The 15,304-nt window shown below is 46.4% G+C and overlaps 1 protein-coding gene across 2 annotated transcripts in view; it reads left to right on the top strand.

Annotated features, from left to right (window-relative positions):
* Positions 1-15,304, top strand: part of CEP135 (centrosomal protein 135) — a 642,577-nt gene that overhangs the window by 87,092 nt on the left and 540,181 nt on the right. For both annotated transcript variants that reach the window (XM_069631620.1, XM_069631621.1), the window contains exons 4-5: positions 12,372-12,539; positions 13,448-13,589. In XM_069631620.1, coding sequence (XP_069487721.1) covers positions 12,372-12,539; positions 13,448-13,589 — 310 coding nt within the window. The remainder of the gene's footprint in view (positions 1-12,371; positions 12,540-13,447; positions 13,590-15,304) is intronic.

The following is a 15,304-nucleotide window of genomic DNA, read 5'->3' as shown; positions in this document are numbered from 1 at the left end:
GAATCTAGGACATTCATGGATTTCTTCTCGTATACCCGGCGACCATATGTGGCTCAGTGGGGAGGGCCATGTAGTGACTACCCTCTTACTTGCGCCTTCTCTCCAAATATCTCATATTGTACTTCGTATCGGGTGGGTCCGAAGCCTGCGTGTGAGTTTGTCTGGGGACCAATAGACATTCTGCCAGTATCACCGGGGTCAGATTATGGTTATCTAAGTGTACCCATTGTAGTTCTTTCTTTTCTCTCAGGTGGGGGATTAATATTCTCAGCTGCACTGCGTTGTAATATAGTCACCGGTCGGGGAGACCTACTCCTCCTTTTTCTTTGGGCAGGGTGAGGGTGTCGTAAGATAGTCTTGTTTTTTTCCCTAGCCACATGAATTTAATGATGGCTCTTAAAACCACCTTGAAGAATGTGTCTGGGACCTTTATGGGGAGCATTTGGAATGGGTATAAGAACCTTGGAAGACAGATCATCTTAATTGCATTGTCTCCCCATCCAAGAGATCGTGAGTTTTTGCCATTTCGCTAGGTCCTATGGAAGTTGGCCAGGAGTTGGGGGACATTTGCCTCGTATAAGTGTTGAAGTTTTCGAGTGAGGTTTATACCTAGGTAACGGAGGATGTTCCTTTCCATCACCAGTCCATGTGTAGAGAGGGTGGAGGTGTCTGCAGGGGCGAGTTTGTTCAGTGGGAATACTATTGATTTTGACTTGTTAATTTTGAAGCCCGAGAGGGCACCATATTGTTCGATTAATAGTATGGCCCTTGGTATGGTCGTGAGGGGATTTTGGACGTGGACTAAGATATCGTCTGCGTAGAGAGCTATCTTGTATTCTCTTCCGGCTGTCCGGAGGCCTTCAACTTGGGAGTCTGCTCTGAGGACTTGGGCCAGGGGTTCTACTGATAGGGCAAACAGAATTGCAGATAGTGGGCAGCCTTGCATCGTTCCTCTGCTTAAGTCAAACCACCTCGAGTATTCAGAATTGATCATTACTGAGGCCTTTGGGGATGTGTATACTGCCTTAATTCCTCTATGAAGGGTGGGACCTATTCTGATCTTGGTCAGGCCTGCTTCCAAAAAACTCCACTCCACTCTATCGAATGCTTTTTCAGCGTCTATGGACAAGAGTGCCGGGCTGTCCGCCATTTTCTGTGATTCATGAATGAGGTATAGTGTTTTCTGCATTGTCAGCTCCCTGTCACACCAATATGAATCCCACCTGATCTGAGTGGATTATGGAGGGCATATGAGTTTCCAACATGGCTGCTAGGACTCTAGTGTATATCTTCGCATTTATGGTAAGAAGGGAGATAGGGCGGTAGGAGCCACAGTCCATGGGATCCTTTCCTTCTTTTGGAATTACAGAAATCAAGGCTTGGGAGAAGGAATCAGGGTCTAGTCCTGTTTCTAGGATGTCATCGAAAAGCTCTACCATAAAGGGAAGGAGGGGGGGGAGGTTTATGAAGGTTTTATAAAACCCTGCAGTGTAGCCATCGTTACTGGGTGCCTTCCCCAGTGGAAGCCGTTTAATCACTCTTTCAACATGGAGAGTCTATCCCTTCTCCTGTATCTCAGGGGAGTCTGGGCATGTCTATTCCCTCTAGGTATTGGTCAATCTCCTCCTGGGCTTGTCCTAATTCTGATGTATAGAGGCGTTCATAGAATTTCGCGAATGCCTCCGAGATACCTCCCGGGTCTGATATCTGCATACCATTCTCCCCCTCTATAGTCTTAACCCATCTTTCTGCCTGCTGTCCCCGTAGTCTGGCCGCCAATAATGCATCGGCCTTGTCCCCCTTATTATAATGTTTTTGTTTGAGCAATTGGAGTTTGTGTATCACCAGGCCCTCCTCCAAGCATTTTAATTCTTCCCTTTTCTGCATTGCTCTTGCGACTCCTGCAGCCCTATCAATGTCATTATTCTACGCAATTGTGTCCAGTTTAGTTTTGTAACTTTTTCTCTATTAAGGCCCTTTCCCTCTTTTTCACTGCCCCTTCGTTAATCAAGTTGCCCCTCCATGTCGCCTTGCCCGCCTCCCATACTGTTCTCTTTGATATGTCGCCCGTGCCATTTATTTTGAAATATTATTCAATTTCATGGGTCATTTCAGTACGGAAAATTGGGTCTTTCCATAGCGATTCATTACATATCCATTTCGTATTTTTGGATGGGAGAGGTTAATGCTGATCATTACCATGTCATGGTCCGACCACGAAATTGGGATTATGCCAGCTGTGTTGGTGACATCAAGGATGTCTTTTGTTAGGTATACGTAGTCTATCCTAGTGTATATCCTAGTGTATGTTAGGTGTGGGGCTGAATAAAAAGTTAATCCTTTTTCTCCAGGGTGTAAGAGCCGCCAAGTATCATGTAAACCATAGATTTTCAGCATCTCTACTACTTCTGCGTGGCCTCCGTCTGATAGAGGGCCGCCATCTGGGTTACCTGCCTGTCTGTCTATGGTGGGATCGGCCCATAGATTGAAGTCTCCTCCCAGGATAGTATGTCCAGCTGCCTCTAGCATTATCTTTGGGACAGTGCTCTTTAAGAAGCGGGCCTGTCCTGTGTTTGGGGAGTATAAAGTTGCTAAAGTTAGGGTAATATTGTGAATTATGCCTACTACCAGGATGACCCTCCCCTCCTGGTCGGTCCATGTCTTGGAGAATTCAAGGTTTAGTCCTCTCCTGACCACTATGCCTACGCCTGCCTTTCTTAGCGGGCCGGAGCCCCAGTATTCAGTGCCCATTCTAGTATGTAAATCTTTCCGCTCTTCTCACTGCATATATTTTGTTTCCTGTAAGAAGAGTATGTTTAGGCACGCTCTTCTGAATTCGCTGCGCCCTAGGGATCTTTTGTTTGGTGAATTTAAGCCTTTCACATGCAGCGTGCCGATACTGAGCATCCCACGAGTGTTAACTGAGGGTGATGCCAACATTGTACTCCCGTTTGTATATATCGCTGTGCAGAGATCTCATGCACCTACTAACCTTTGTTTGCTTCGTACCTTTGCTCTCGTCTATGGAGCTCCCTGAGTCTGCTCCTTGCAATTTCCATTGGCGGTCGTCGCTGGGTCTTTCATCCGGGTTCTGATTGTTGGGGAGGTTGCCAACTAGGTCTGCTATGCAGTTCCGTATGTCCTTCTCTGTTTGCAGTCTAACAGTACTTCCTTCATGTTCAAATGTGAGGGAGAACGGGTATCCCCACCGATATCGGATTCCTTTTTTCTTTAAGCCACTTGGTCAGGGGTATGCATTTCCTCCGCATTGCTAGGGTGAGCGAGGACAGGTCTTGAAAGATCATCACGTTGACCGTTTCATAAACTATTTGGGGGTGCTCCTAGCTTTGTCCAGTATTCTCGCTCTATCCGAATAATTGTGAAATCTCACGAGTACTGTCCTCGGGCTGCCTGGGGCTCCCCCGGCTCTGTGTATACAGTCTATTTTGGGTTCATCTACCGTAACACTTTGAGGATCGCATGGAGTGATTTTTTTCAAGTCTTGCTCTGTTTCTCCCGCTCTTGCTGGTATTCCGAAGATTCTTAGATCGTTATGCCTTTCGTGGTTTTCCAAATCATCGATTTTCAAATGGGTACTCTTCACTTGTTTTGATATCCGTGAGCCTGTGGTCTATTTGGGATTCAAGTGTGTCTAGTGAGGTTTTGTTTGTCTCCACTCCTTCAATCCTCTCTTCAAGCTTGTCTATTATGTTTTTGATCCTGTCAATTTTGCCTCTGATATCTGCTCTCATGCTTTTCATCTCAGAAAGAAGGGCTGCTATGTCGCTCTTCGTTGCAGCGGCTTCTATACCCGATGTTGTTATGTTAAGTGCCAATTTGGGATCCATTTCAAGGTAAGGTAGAGAGTATTGATATTTAGCGAGTTTCTGCCGTGTGTCCATGCGCGCTTAGTGTTCCGTGCACTACAGCCGTGGGGCTGAGTTGGTTCTTCTCACCGGGTTTCGTTTGTGTATGGATGTCCTGGCGGGTCTCCCGCAGTGAGGATCTGGGTGTGGGGCGCAGTTGTTCCCATTTTGCGCTTAGGGATTCACTTCTTATGTCCTTAATCGGCTTGGTATGTTAGCTAAAGGGAGGCACAAACCTCTGTTTTCTGAGAGGGCCCAACACCTTGGTATGTGCAGTTTCGTTATGGAGCTTGGGTTATTCTGGTCATCGGGGCTGAGGGTCCATGGCGGCCTTGGGGGACACCCACCGCAGCTCCAACATCGTAGGGCGGACAGAGCACAGTCTTGGGGCCGGGATGCAGTTCTCACCAGGTTGTGATTTTGGATCCAGAAGGAGAAACGGCGTATCCAGGGGGGCCTTTTGTGTGCCACAGGGGGATAATTCCTGCAGAGGGAAACAGGCGGGTGCAGTACCGCAGGGGTTCTGGGGTACCGCAGGACTTCTGGGTCGTGCCCTGAGTGTTTTTGTGTAAGCAGTACTGTATTTTGAGTCCATGGTACAATCCCTCTTGGTTGCCCGGACAGAAGAATCCTAGAATATGATTCAATCAGGAAAAGAGGTGTGCACCACTTCGGAGCGTTCCTATGATGTTCCCTGGGGACTCAACCAAGAGATGTGGAGTAGGTGAGGTGTCGCCGGAGCGGTGTGAGGCTAATGCGTAGGCCTCTTATATTCTCTAGTTAGATGCTTTTGGTTCTTGTGATAACTTGTTCAGTAAGGGTTTCCGTGCTTCGTGTTTCGTGGCGTTGTCACAGTACATTTCTTCAACTTTAATTTATTGGGTCTGATGACTTCAGACTGGCTCCAGGATCATCAGGGGTCACGGGCGTGTGCGCGTCCAATATGGTATGTGGGCCCAGGGGTTAAGGAGCCACGTTGTTCGGCGGTTGGTGCCTATTCAATGTCTCTCTGGTGAAGGGGTAGTGGGGACCGGAGGGCACAGGGGGGGTTTATCACAGCCCACCTCCGTCCGGGTCCAAGGGTATCTTTATGGTGTGCCACTCCGCGTAGAGTTGTATTTGTATTTATTTATTTGTATAGCGTGTCAAGACCCTGAGGCAACTGAGCGCATCTCTTACATGTGATCGGTTCACAATTACAGAAATATATGTACAAGCAATAGGCAGTTACATTTACAGTATTAAACAAATTACAATTATAGTATTGTACAATATGAAAACTAGAGTAGAAGCAGTGAATATACAGTTCTATCCAAGTGGGGGGTATTTACAATAAAAGTTATATGCCTTCTCAGTTATGATCCTGGTCCCGGAGCCAGGTTTTAACCTTATTCCGGAAGATCATGAAAGAAGGCTGGGCTCTAATAGCAATGGGGAGCGCATTCCAGTTTTTGGCAGCGAGGACTGGGAAACTAACTCTGCCCGCCCGTTGTTGGTTGAAGCGCGGAATGATGACGGTGTTTTTGCGCTATTCTGCTAGGACGTAATGAAGTGCGGCGTGAGAAAGTGTTGCAAAGGTATATGGGTGCCTGGTTGTATAAGCACTTATGTGTTAGAGCGAGTGTTTTTAGTTCGATTCTTTGCTTAATGTTTAGCCAGTTTAGGTTCTGTCTAGTAGACGAAATATGGTGTTTCCTTGGGATGTTGCATGCAGATCTAACTGCATTGTTCTGCATGACTTGCATTTTGTTTATGTTCTGTTGGGACATTCCTAGGTAGAGTGCATTACAATAGTCGAGCTTAGATAATACTAAGGCTCTTGCTACTGATATGCAGTTGGTTGTAGATAGGTATGGGCGACACGCTTTAATGAGCTTGCATGTGTAAGCTGTGGTCGATGCTAGGGCAGCGGTATGGGTCTCGTGAGAGATAGTGACGAGTCAATGTAAATACCTAGTGTTTTTACATCATTTGCTACATCGATTGTGTTATCATCGATAATGAAGGTTTTAAATGCAGAATCTAGTTTAGACAATTTGGATGGGGAGCCAAGTAGGTGTAGTTCTGTTTTATTATCGTTTAAACGTAAACCATGTTTGGCCATCCATATTTGTATGACGCTTTAGATGTCATTCAGTGTTTTGCTGTCTGCAACATAATCACCAGTGATGGGTATGAGTATCTTGGTGTCGTCTGCATAGTTAGTATACGAGACACCCAGATGGTCAAGTATGTGAAATAGAGGCTTGGTGAATATGTTGTAGAGCGACGGTGACACGCATGATCCTTGTGGGACACCACAGGAGACTGGCGAGGGTAAGGCTGAGGCTGATGGAGCACAGACCCTCATGGATCTATTGCTGAGGACCGATTTGATCCAGGAGTTAGCTTGGCCAGAGAAATGTGCAGCAGATTACCGATGCTTGCATAGTATGTCATGGTTCACCAGGTCAAATGCAGCGGATAGATCGAGCAGTAATAGCAGGGCAGATTTACCTTTGTCTTTTAGAGCCTGGATCTGGTTCTTTAGGTCAATGAGTGCTGTCTCTGTCCCATGTCTGGGTCTGAAGCCTGATTGTCTTAGACCTAGCAACGCTGCTCTGTCCAGTATTTTCAGCAGGAAAGGGACAGTAGTAATCGGGCGATAGTTGGATGGGTTGTTGGGGTCCAGCGTTGGCTTTTTTTTAGGAGTGGTAGTACCCATGCATTTTTCAAACTGGTGGGCTTGTTGCTTGAGGCAAATGAGGCATTGATAAATGCAGTGATAAAGGAAGCAAGTTCAGTTGTAGCTTCTTTGATTAGCTTAGGTGGGCGGACATCACCTTTGCAGTTGGATGGTTTGAGCTCGAGTATGATCAGCTCTACTTCTTTGGTAGATAGAGGTTTAAATTTAAATTGTGGCGATACGATTGTGGGTGAGGGTGGGAGGTTCAGAGGAATGGTGTTATTGATGAGGGTTTTTTTTTAGAGTTTATTTTGTTGAGTATCAACGTTATTTTGTCTTGAAGCGCGTTTTGTATGTTAGTACACCATTGGATGTCCTAAATACAGGGGTCAGGTGTAGGGGCAGGCGACTCAAGTTCTTTTAGAATGTTGAACAATTCCTTAGTGCTTAAGTGTGCTTTGGCTATACGGTCATTGAAGCATGTGGTTTGGAGTTCTGTAATTTAAGAGGGGCTGATGTGTTAATAGCTTTTAAGATGGTCTCATTGTATCGATTCACCAAGTCAGAAGGGTCCGAGTGGGGGGAGATAGGATGAGTTATGGACAATGGAGCGGCGCTGCGAGCTCGCAGGCGGAGGCAGGTGCCGGGATGTTGCTCATCTGGAAGCTATAACTAACTGCCCCTCTCTCTGGAGTTGCGGGGAAGCGGATGTCAGCACATGCGCTGGGCAGATGTGGCAGGGAACGTGCTAGCTGTCTGAGGTTCGCTTTCAGCTCCATCAGCGGGTGTACCGCACTAGCATTACCAAGTGACTGGTCCTCATGTGCATACGGGTTGCTTTAAGTTCGTTTCATGAGGAGTGGTGCTCATCTAGGTACAGTTCAGGACCCCCAGTATCCCCAGAGGCGCGCGCGTCTCTCCGCAGTAGCTCCCTACCTTTTGTGTGTCTCCACTGTGACACGCGTTGCATTGGTTCCAATACAGATGTATGCCAGGGACCAGGGCAGTCGGCGGGCCCGGTGGTAGGTGTCTGCAGCAGTCGTGTAAAGGGGAGTGAAGTGAAACTCTGCCAGCACCTCCGCGAGTCGAGCGTTCCGGAGGGCACCTCCACTCCCACAGGGGGCCAGGAGTTGGGGGCCACCAGCACCGCTCAGGGTGTCGGCGCGTGCCTTCAGGGACTCCGGGGCCCCTGTGTGTCAGTCTCATGGCTGCGAGTCTTCGACCTGCTGACTCGCCTCTGCTCACGGCTGTCCCAGCCACAAGAGCTTCCAGGTGGTCTGCAAAAAGCGGAAGGGACGGTGCCAAGGCAGGAGGTGTTGCGTGGTCCTCCATGACCGCTGACTGAAGTCCAGAGGTAGCTGCTAGCGGGGCCAGACGTGCTTGGTCCGCCGTGGTCACCGGCAACCCCCCCACTTCCGACGGTGTTCGGGGGATGGAATCGGATGTGTCGGTCCAATGCAGCACTGTTCTGTGCGGGGGCCTCCGAGTCAGACCTGTACTCTTTCTTTGCTCTGGTGGTGTCAATACAGATGGGATCACTCAACGTTCGGGGGGGTCGTGAAGTGGGGGCTCAGGACCACAACACGGACCTTGGCATCAGAGCTTTTATGGAGAGGGAGCTCATCCGTGCGCCCCCTGGTGGCCAAGTCCTCCCACCCAGGTATTTTGATCTGATTTGGATTCTGTATTCTCTTTGTTTTTGGAGTCTGACAAACTCCATAGGAATCACTTTTCGTATTGTCACACAACACCTTCAGTGCAGTGTCACAGAGAAGTCCTTTGGATTTCTCCAAAGGTTTAAATACCTTCCCTTGGATAAACTACTGTAACGCTCACCTTGTATCCACGGGGACGCCTTCTCGACTGGCCAGGGTACTCTTTAATCCCTTCCCCTTACCTGGAGTTTGTGATGTCGAGGGTTGGCTCTAGGAGACAGGAGATGAGGCTTAACTGTTGCTCTTTCCCTGGCAACCCAGGCTCCCAATTCCCTTGCGGTTCCCCTTGGACGTCCCTCACCTATAAAGGTGCTCTCTCTATCCTGCCGCGCTGGGCAGGGGCGCGTCGTCAATGGCACTGTACCGCCGAGTTTCTTCACTGGCGAGAGCCGGAGTCCAGACCGGCTGCGACACCACACTTTCAGGTAAGTCTTTGTAGATGAAGTTGAGAGAATGTCTTTGGTAATGTAAGCACAAATAACCTTCTTCTCCTTTTCTGTTGGAGGCCGAGGCGGAGGCCACAGCTGGGAGTGAAGAGGTAAGATGAAACGCCAAGCGGCGCAAAGAGCGTCCTTGCAAATGCTAACCTGTGCTATTGTTATTTTGCAGGTTCAGATGAATAAATGAGGAGTGGTTCTCCAGAAACCACGGGAGCGGTAAAATGTCTCGGAGATGATGGCCCTCCTGGCGGGAGCTGCTCACATGATAACAGGGATGGAGCCGGAGGAGGATGGGATGGTATCAGCAGCCGCAGGATGCCGTGGCAAAGGTAAGTTGGGGATGCTTCTTGCCTTTCTCTCACCCTTGCAGGCCAGGTTGCTGAGCAGGACCCGGTGAACATCGCGCTCCAGAAGCAAAATAACGTGATGCGCGTGCCTTCAATCAGGCGTGGTTTAAATAGCCAGCAGGTATCCCAGGTGCCTTTGGGCGAGCCCCACCCTAGATGCTAGACCGCAGAAAGCAGTTCTGCATGGGGGAGGCCATGCTTGTCCATCGTCCATGGAAATCCCTTCCTAGCATGTGCTCCGATGGCAACAGCGCCAGGACTGGCTCCAAGGGATTTGAGGGGGCCGAACAGTCTTTAGGGCCCCGTGGACACTCGGTAGGGACAAGGTTGTGACAACTACTGTTTCCAAGGACCGTAAAGTGAAATTAACTTTACTTACCTTTGTTACTTTGTAGACCCAGCACACACCATCTTATGTGGAGTGCTGGGGGGCTTCCTTAATATCCCCTTTTTCTACTTTCTCATGTAACATTTTTATGTTACCCCTACTACAGACAATGGCTGGTGGCAGTGGTTTACTTTTTCCTACCATTTTTGTGTTTTTACTGAATCAAAGCTGCAGTATTGCACCCATGGGTGCCCATTTTGTAAAAATGGCCCGGTCTTCTTTTTTTGACAATTCTTGTTGGAAAGGTCCTTCTTGAGATTTACTCTCCGTGCCAAACCAGATTTGGTCCCTTTGTTCGTTTTGTCTTTGGCGGGGTTCACTGCTGAAGCTCGCCTCTGGCTCCAGCGTTTCTGGCAGGGCAGGAAGGGAGGGAGGTTCCCGAAACTCCCTGTGCTTAGTCTCCTTGGTTGCAGGAATGCACCTAAAGGTGAATGGCCGGCTGGCTGTTCTTGGAGGACAGCCACCCTGCTGTGTGAGTGACAGCTAGGCTGTATATTAATTGGAGAAACTTGTATAAAAGGCGAGGTCTTTTGCAAGGAAGGCAGAGTCAACCACTGGACGAAGGAACCGAAGAAGAAACGGAAGCTTGCTGTAACCTCCTGGACCGTTGGTTTGCACGGTGAAGCCCTGCTGCATTGCTGAAGCTCTGAATTTCTAATCGACTAGAGAAGCCCTGCAAGGACGACTTCTCCCCTTGGGTTGGTGGGACCAATAAGCCCCAAGACGAACTTGACTGGAACCCCTCTCCCTGCTGGCTGTACTTCTACATGGATGCTGGAACCGAGTGCCAGGGGACAGAAACTCCAGAAACAAGTGCATCGTTTTTAAGCCAGACCCGAGCTCCAGGAAGATCCTGCGTACTCCCTCGAAGCAGGACTAACCAAGCCTGAGTCACCTCAACAGAGTGCTGGACGCCAGAAGCAACGAAAGTCCACAAGGTGTCCAGGAACTGCAGTGGTGCTATTTGCAAATCGCTGAAACTGTGAAGTGCTGCCGATCTGAAATGTGCCCATTGTTGCCACCGACCTTCAAATCGTAGTGCAGGAGTCCCCAGACGTCCTCCCTCTTGTCCCCACGACTGAAGCCCAGGAACAACAGAATATGCAGGAACTACAACAGGAACAGAAGCCAGCTGGAACCTTTTCTTACCTCTTGTTGTGTAGCTTGCTTGCTCTCAGTTGAAACTTGCATTTGCTGCCTTTTGCAGGGTTGCTTGCAGCTTTGCCCTTCACAAGCCTCCCAGCTTGTGGCCCAACAGTGATTTCCTTTACAACAAAGCTCTCTTTAACATTGCGCAAGACTTGTGTGCTAATCTTCAAGAAGTTCCAAAGCTCCCCTAAACTTTGCTCAAGTGACATTGGCTGTCCTGGCTCCCTGAAGACTCTCTTACCCTCTGACATTGTGTTTGATCTGTCCCTCCAAAAAGTCATACATAATTTACTTTTATAGCTGGGAAAGGGTTAACCTACATTACTTTGGGGGATTCTAAAAGTGCTTACCTGTTTGAGAAACTTGTTAACCATTGTTTCGTTCCCTAGCCTTTTCCTTTTTGCCACAACTTCAGTATTGCCATTTAAGTGTGAAAAGTGATATATCAATGTCCACAGTGTCTTTACTATTGAAGTCACCTCAGGGTGTAGGAATATCTGTGTGCCATCCCAAAGGGGCATCTACTTACTTTATTGAACTGAAGGAGTGCGTTGTTTTGTGTTGCATATTGCTCCCTTCTAAAGAAGGCTTATTTTAAAACAGACTGTTAAATGAATAAATCATTATTTTATCACGAAACCTTGAGTATAAGTGTCATTTGGATACATGTCACTGTGAAACGCTATGTTGCTACCCTACAGCTCACATTGACCCCTCTTGAGATGAGCCTGGCTGTTCAGTCACACTACTAACATGTGTAGTACAGGCCTATAACAAAGTTTGGGTTACCTTTTGCCAAGTGGACAAGGCTGGTGTAGTCTCCCACAGGGTTACTACATACAATCTTGCCTAACGGGTGTGCAGAAATTTAAGGATTTGTTTAGGGGCAACATGATGGACACGATGGGTTGAATGCTAGGATGGCGAAGAATATTTGTGTCTTGGCAGTACCTGTGGTGTGATACCTGAGGCCGGCCTATGTTGCAGATTGCAGACACTTTTTGACACTGGTGGAGTTGGAGAACTGTAGGTCATTTCCTGTGAAAAGGGAGTTTAGTCTCCCCTGCAGGGCACCCAAAACGACATGTGTAAGTTGGTGGCATGGTCCTCTGTGACTTCGACTAGTAGGAAGTGCTTTGAAATGGGCAATGGCCATGGCTGGAAATGTACTTCTTCTTTTATCCAACTTGCGTCCTGAGTTGATGTGAAAGCTTATACTGATGTTGGAGGTATGAAAAGCTCAGTTGGCACTACCAGTGAAGGCCTTAGTTTGGTAACTAGCAAAACCTGGTGTTCAATACAGAGAAAATATGCATTGATGGATGTGGGGTCCCCACCTAAGGACAATTTGGAGGCCGGCAAGTCCTTGAGCGTGGGCTCTGAAAATGTCCTGTATTGTGTTTTTTCTGATCATTGCCCCAAGTTGCTTGCTTGTTGTAAATAATAAGGTGGGTCATGATTATGTCTTCTCTTAATGGCTGAAACTCGAGACCTATGATTATATTGGTCTGACCCTTCCATCTCCCCTCTAAAATCCTTACTTCCCAACTGTCTTTTCCATTGGGGTAGTTCCAAGTGGTGGTTTCTTGTTGTGTGCTTCACTTCTTCACAAACATTAGAGTATTTTGGATTGTGTGCTTCCTAGAGTACTGTATTGTGTTATTGTGATCAATAACCATTGTTTGTGGAAAAAATATTTTAAACATAACTATTGAAGATGCTTTATTTCGGTTACTGTTACTATGAAACTTTTTAAAGTTTGGTTATAGTTGTTGAGTAATGATTTGTTTTTTCTTTGAAGACTTGAAGGCCACACTAAGAAAGATGGACCACCAGACAGCTGACTTGAAGTTTTTGAATAATCAGTATGTTCACAAAATCAGGCTTGTTGAGAAAGACAGCAAGGCGAAGACTGAAAGAATACAGCAACTTCAGGAAAAGAATCTCCAGGCTGTTGTGCAGACACCAGGTAGAGCTTTTTGAAGCTCAACACCCCAGATTTGCAGTACACATGCAATATAGTAAAACGTTTTGGTTATTAGAATAAATTGTACTTTTAAGCAATATTAACGTAGGCGCTTTATCACATCTGTGGTGTTAGTCCACTTTTATGGTGCAACCAAATATGGTACATTCAGAAGTGTCTGTGTGTTGGCTACCTCTCTGATTTCCATTTAAATCAAAAGCTCTTTTAGAAATGTGTGCAGTGCACACAGTGTATGCCAACAAGCTGATTCACCATTATGTGATAGTTTCCAAAGCAGTGTAGGCTTTCAATTTGGTTGTTGTATCAGCACGCACATGTTTGTATTGCTTCACTATCAACAGTAATGGTTCCACAAGTATACAACTCACTGTAAGCATGTGTAGAACGGACCTATTCGTATGGAGGGATCGGTGTCTGTATCAAACCCGGAGAACATGGTTTCCTTGCAAACCATAACGTTGCGTAAATAGTTTGAATGATCTACCACCATTTTGTCTTGATCCAGGCATCCTTAGATGAATCAATCTGCTCACATTAGATTTTTTTGTCAAAGTGCTCTATTTCAGATATTTATGTCACAGTCAAATGTTGTATGTTAATTATCCTCTTTTCAGTGGTACTTATAAAGGGTAAGCCTGATTGCTTCGAATAAATGTTCTTGCCCACCTCTGAATGGTTGGTATGAATTTGGTTCTGCGCCTAGAGTATTGCCACTAAAGCACTCAATTTCAAACGTGTTTTTTGTTGTTTTAGACTATTTGAAAAGTACCCTATAGAAAAGGATTGGGCAGTACTGTTGCCTTGGTTCTTCTGGGAAATACGTTTTTGGAAAATATTTGTTATACAGCCCCTTCATATTTGTAATACTTGGCTTTTGTGCACATATGTAGGTGGAAAGAAGAGAAACATTCCATTTAGACGTCAGCGAATGCAGATTGATCAACCCGTCTCTCCATCTGGATTGAGCGCCCAACCAGTTCCACAGCCAGAAGATCCTTATATTGCAGACCTTCTCCAAGTAGCCGACAACAGGTAAAGGACTGATTGTAGTCCTCAGTCACATAATTTGTGTTCACTTTGTCACACATTTTTTCCACAAGTGTTTGCAAGTATTTTCTATTTTATTATAGTTTAATAGTGCAATCAAAACACAATTACAGAGCTAAAATGTAAAATATTATGGTGGAAACTGGTGAATAAAGGGAATGTCTGGCATTAAAAGTAAGCAGTTGGTAGGAATTAATCTGCACACAGCATTTTTGAATTGACAGGGAATCGAGCTGCAGTCAGGCCAATTTGGCTGCATTTGGTTAACAAAACTTATATCCGGGTTTCATTTTTGTGTGCATCTCTTCACACTTTTGGGCCTAACCACAATGCTTTCCTCCTGCATCTCCAACACTATAAACAGTACCAGAAGCCAGCCTTCCAGTACTGCTTTTTACTAAAAAGGCATCTCATGTCTAAGGGGCACGAATATATACCTCTTATCTACCCATGGCCAGAAGGGGGTCTCTGAAGCCAAGGAGAGCCACTCAACCAAGGTAGTTTTGCGAGAGCTGTGAGCTACCTCGAGTGAGTACACAGTAGGAGCAGCAGAGGGACTCCCTCCAGGCTGTGATCCAATTTAAGTGTACTGATCGCCAACTCTGAAGAGAGTTGTACATCCAGGAAAGTGGGCACCGCCTCCAGATACAATGTTCTGGAAAGGCTAGGGCAAGCAGGAAATTTGTAGAGGTCACTCGTCAATAAATCCTTTTTTCCAAAACACCAGCAATAGTGAAAGGGTGGCCATGAACAATTTACTAGCCAATAAAACCATTGTTATCTGCAAAGTAGACAAAGGAGGTGCAATCGTTGTGCAAGACAGGGAAGCATACAACAGAGAATGCAACAGACAACTGCTAGACCTGTATTGCTATGAACCAATCAGCAGTGATCCAACCCTTCCTGTTTAAATTGGTTGTGAGGAAAGCAACATGTTGGATGGATTGAATGTGTTTGAAAGAATGTGTTTGAATCGGTTTGACTGAGAGTATGATAACTGTTGATTCAAATGAGATTAGTTGTTATTAAGATTTGTTTTTTTTAAATTAATTTGTGCTGATTTAGCTTGCCCCACCTGATGTGAAGTAGAGTATCTGTTTATCTCTGCTTTAGTTTTTTAACCAGAACTGTCTGTCTTTTATACAAATACTTACCGTTTGACAAACAAGCAAATATGTTTTGCCTTTTAAGTTGAACTTCTTCTTTGTCATATTAATAACATTTTTTGATCATTACTATACTGGTGGCAGGTTTAATTTTGAGAGACTACCAGTGATGCTCATGAAAAGAGCACATTATCTTGCCCATGAGGGAAGAGTGTCCTATCTTGAAACAGAGTGCTGCCTATAAGCCTTTTTGTGTTAGTTAAAGGTTTGAACCTATCTTGAGGGTTTGTGCTTATAGGACAGAGCAAGCTTTCCCCCACACCTCTCTTTGTGTTGTCAGCCAGCAGGAATGAGCCTCCACAAATGTGGTCATGTCCCGGGTAGCGTCCAGAGCCTGGCGCAGGACATGGAATTGATGAGTGGGCAGGATTGTCTCCTAATACAAAGCTGACCACCAGACCTTATATAACTTAGAGAACCGATGATCCGCAGCGGGAAGGACAACACAAGCCAGTAAGAGGCCTGACCAGTATAAAACATCCAAGACTTGCTAACAACACAGTGGGGGCACTAGGGGAGTACTTAACAAGGCAT

Source organism: Ambystoma mexicanum, chromosome 6q, assembly GCF_040938575.1.
Source record: "Ambystoma mexicanum isolate Mex_15411 chromosome 6q, UKY_AmexF1_1, whole genome shotgun sequence".
Lineage (NCBI taxonomy): Eukaryota > Metazoa > Chordata > Amphibia > Caudata > Ambystomatidae > Ambystoma > Ambystoma mexicanum.
The sequence above is the reverse complement of the archived record's forward strand: the minus strand, read 5'-3'. Positions and strand labels throughout refer to the sequence as shown.